Genomic DNA, 3,189 nt, shown 5'->3' with positions numbered 1-3,189 from the left:
GGGGGGGGGGCACTGGGCTGCCCACTGCCCCCTGCAACCAAGCCTGTAGCCTTTGCAGCGCAGGAGCAGGCACTGGCACTGGAGAGCTCCCTGCCACCAGGCCTCTTCCTGGGCACACTGCCCTTCTCACTAGCCCTGGGGCAGCACCCACCAGCTTGTGGGGGGACACTCGAGGGGCCCAGCCTGCCCTCCCTGCTGGCGGCCTCTCTGCTCTTGCTGCCCCTCGGCATCCCCCTGCCTGCTCTGGACCTGCTGCCCTCACCAGGGACTCTGCTCTCCACCCTGCTGCCCCTGCCCCCCGGGTCAGGGGAGAGGAGCCCCAAGGCCTGCCCGGTGCTGCCTGACCGACCCCCGCTGTTCTCTGTGCTGCCCGCTTTGCTCACTCTCCACCCTGCGCTGCTGGCCGCTGGGCTGGGCCCCCCCGAACCTGCCCCCACCGCCTCGCTGGTGAGGGAACACCCTGGGAACAAAGGGGTTGCCGTAGGCTAGAGAGAGAAGCAATGGGGGTGGTGGTATTTGCCCCTTGCAGGGAGGAGGAAGATGAAGGGGGAGTTTCCCCTTACTAAAGTGCGTTGGGGATGTTGGGTGAAGCTATTTCCCCACTCCAGGGGAAAGGGTGGTGGTCCCTGGGGGGGTTTGCCCCGGCAGATGTGTGGTCTCCGGGGTGTATTTGACCCTGGGGAAGAGGAAGGAGCATGTTTGTCTGCAGTGCAGTAGCAGGGGACCATTGTCCCGAGGCACTGGCAGGAGGGGTACTTGGCCCTGGGACAAGGGCAAGGGAGGGTGTTTGCCCCAGGGGGGAGCGCGTGGCAGGTATTAGCACTTGGATTGGGGTAGAGGAGGAGTGGCTGCCCCTGGGGAGGAACGTGAGGATATTTATGTGTCCCCAGGAGGAGGGTGCTTGCCCCAAGGGCATGGGAGGAGGATGAGGGGGACTGCTCAGTTTTTGCCCTGAGGGTGCCCCCAACTTGCCCCTCTTGCCGGCAGTCCAGCCTGGCCAGCCCCTCTGTGGCACCTACCTCGACTGACGCCCTCCCCACCACTGCTGAGCCCCTGTGCGAGGAGGGCCGGGCCCCTGACAGCCCCACTGGCACCCCGGAGGCCCTCAACCTGCTGGGGTCCCACCTGGGCAGCTCCCTGCTTAGTGCCACGCTGCTGGGTGAGTGGGGCCAGGGGACTGGGCACCTTGGGGGCACCCCTGGGCATTGATGGAGGGACTGATTGGATGAGGGATACTGGGTGCCCAGTGGGGCACCGGGGACGTGCTTAAAGCCCAGGGGGGACAGGGGATGCCCCTGGAAGCTGGGTAACATCCTGCTTCTCCCTTGTCTCCCCCCAGGCAATCTACCGGTGCTGAGCCCCCTGCTCCAGAATCAGCCACTGCTGTTCCCCCTGGGGCTGTCGCTGTGCTCGGACCAGGACACTGCTAGCCCCCTGGCCGGCCTGCTCCAGAGCCTGCAGGTGGGCTGCTGGGGTGGGAGCATGAGGGGCAAGGAGGGCTGGAAGGGCCTGGGGACTTTGGTGGGGGGGACATGTGGGGGTGGTGGGGCCGGGCAGTAGTTTGTGAAGGGCATGGGAGGACACGGGAAAGGATGGGGGGAGGCCTAGGGTTGTCAGAGGGGGTAACGGGGGGACTTGGGGACCATGCGGAGTCTGGGGATGTCAGGGGGATGGGGGGCTTTGGAGGCTTGGGTGTATTGGTATGACATGGGGGTTGGGCAGGTGATGGGGAGACACAAAGGGAATAGGGGCCCATGGGAGTGCAGGGAAGATGCAGGGATGGGCTGGGCAGAAAGAATGGTATGGGGGCTGTATGGGACAAGGAAGGATGTGGGGAACAAATGGTGGGGTTTGCTGATCCTCACTGCCCCTTGACAGCTGTGCCCCAGGTTTGGCTCCCTCGAGAAGTCGGCGACTCTGTTGGGTCCCAGTGCTGGAGGCTCCCCCAACCCCTCTGCACCTCCTGGCCCCCTCGAGGTCACCCCAAGTGCCTTAGAGCCCCCTGTGCCCTGTCTGGCTGAGCCGGGCAGCCCCAGACCCAATGAGGGTGCCCGAGTGTGCCCCACTTCACATTCCCCCCTCAAGCGGGGCCGCTGGCGGGCTGAGGGGCTCAACAGGGAGACACCGTCCCTTTCTGGGCCCCCCAGCACCAAGAGCCCCCGGCGTGGGGCTGGCCGGCGGGGCTTGGGCACTCAGCGGCACTTCAACGGGCAGGTGGACGACAGGGGTGGGAAGGGGCTGCCAGCCACAGCCCCCCCGGCCCCCCCCGCTACTTGGCGCTGCATCGGGGACATCCTGGCCGCTGAGCAGCAGCTCAGAGTGGAGGAGATCAAGGTACTGGGACCTACCTACTGGGAGCTATTGAGGAATACTCGGTCCTGCTGGGGGGCATACCGGGAGCCCTTGGGTTGGATATAAGGATCCACAGGGTGCCAGTGGGGATATACTGGGAGGCACTGTGCAATTGTGGGTATTCTGGCGGCCATTGTGTGCCACTGGGAAGTACTGGGGGGCACTGGGAGTGTGTGCTGGGGCATATCATGGGGGACCAATAGAGAGATATTGGGATCCACTGGGGACATTGGGAGGCTCTGGGGATGGCAACTGGGAAGGCACTGGGAGTAGGTGCTAGGAGGAAGCCAGGACTGTGGGAGCTGTAGGGAGGCACTGGGTGGACTGGGAGACACTGGGGTACTGGGAACCCCCATGCTGACCCCCTCCTCACACAGGGGAGCTCCCTGCATCTGCGCCCATCCTGCCGGGGCTGGAGGAGGAAGGTCAGGTGAGCGTGGGGCACAAGGGAGGGTCCCTGCCACATTCCCCCACCCTGCCTGACCCCCTGGTCCTTACAGCACCCCCCAGCCCAGCACCCTCCTGGAGGCTCCGCAACGGAGGGGGCTCAGCGCCACCGCAGGGGCCAGCACTGCTGTAAGTGGGGCAGGGACAGCGAGGGGGAGTGTGGGATGGGGGAGGGAGATGAGAAGGGAATGGAGACTGGTGTGTCCCCCTACCTCCTCCATAATCTGTCCCCCCAGGTGGACCTGGCTGTGGCTCGGTGCCCGTGGGCTGGACGCCCCGTCAAGAGCCGCCGGAGGAAGCTGCTGACATGACAGTGCCAGGGTGGGGGCACCCCCAGCACCCACCTATGGATTAGGCAGGGGAGGCAGAGGCAACCCGCCCCCCTCTCAT

General features: G+C 65.5%; 1 protein-coding gene across 1 annotated transcript in view; it reads left to right on the top strand.

Annotated features, from left to right (window-relative positions):
* Window positions 1-3,110, top strand: part of MBD6 (methyl-CpG binding domain protein 6) — a 6,452-nt gene extending 3,342 nt beyond the window's left edge. The window contains exons 5-9 of the mRNA XM_009891689.1: window positions 266-447; window positions 988-1,159; window positions 1,340-1,461; window positions 1,879-2,334; window positions 3,036-3,110. Of these exons, the coding sequence (XP_009889991.1) occupies window positions 266-447; window positions 988-1,159; window positions 1,340-1,461; window positions 1,879-2,334; window positions 3,036-3,110 (1,007 nt within the window). The remainder of the gene's footprint in view (window positions 1-265; window positions 448-987; window positions 1,160-1,339; window positions 1,462-1,878; window positions 2,335-3,035) is intronic.
* The last annotated feature ends 79 nt before the right edge of the window (window positions 3,111-3,189 follow it).

Source organism: Charadrius vociferus, unplaced genomic scaffold, assembly GCF_000708025.1.
Source record: "Charadrius vociferus isolate BGI_N301 unplaced genomic scaffold, ASM70802v2 scaffold1079, whole genome shotgun sequence".
Classification (NCBI taxonomy): Eukaryota; Metazoa; Chordata; class Aves; order Charadriiformes; family Charadriidae; genus Charadrius; species Charadrius vociferus.
This window is presented reverse-complemented; position numbering and strand designations above follow the sequence as displayed.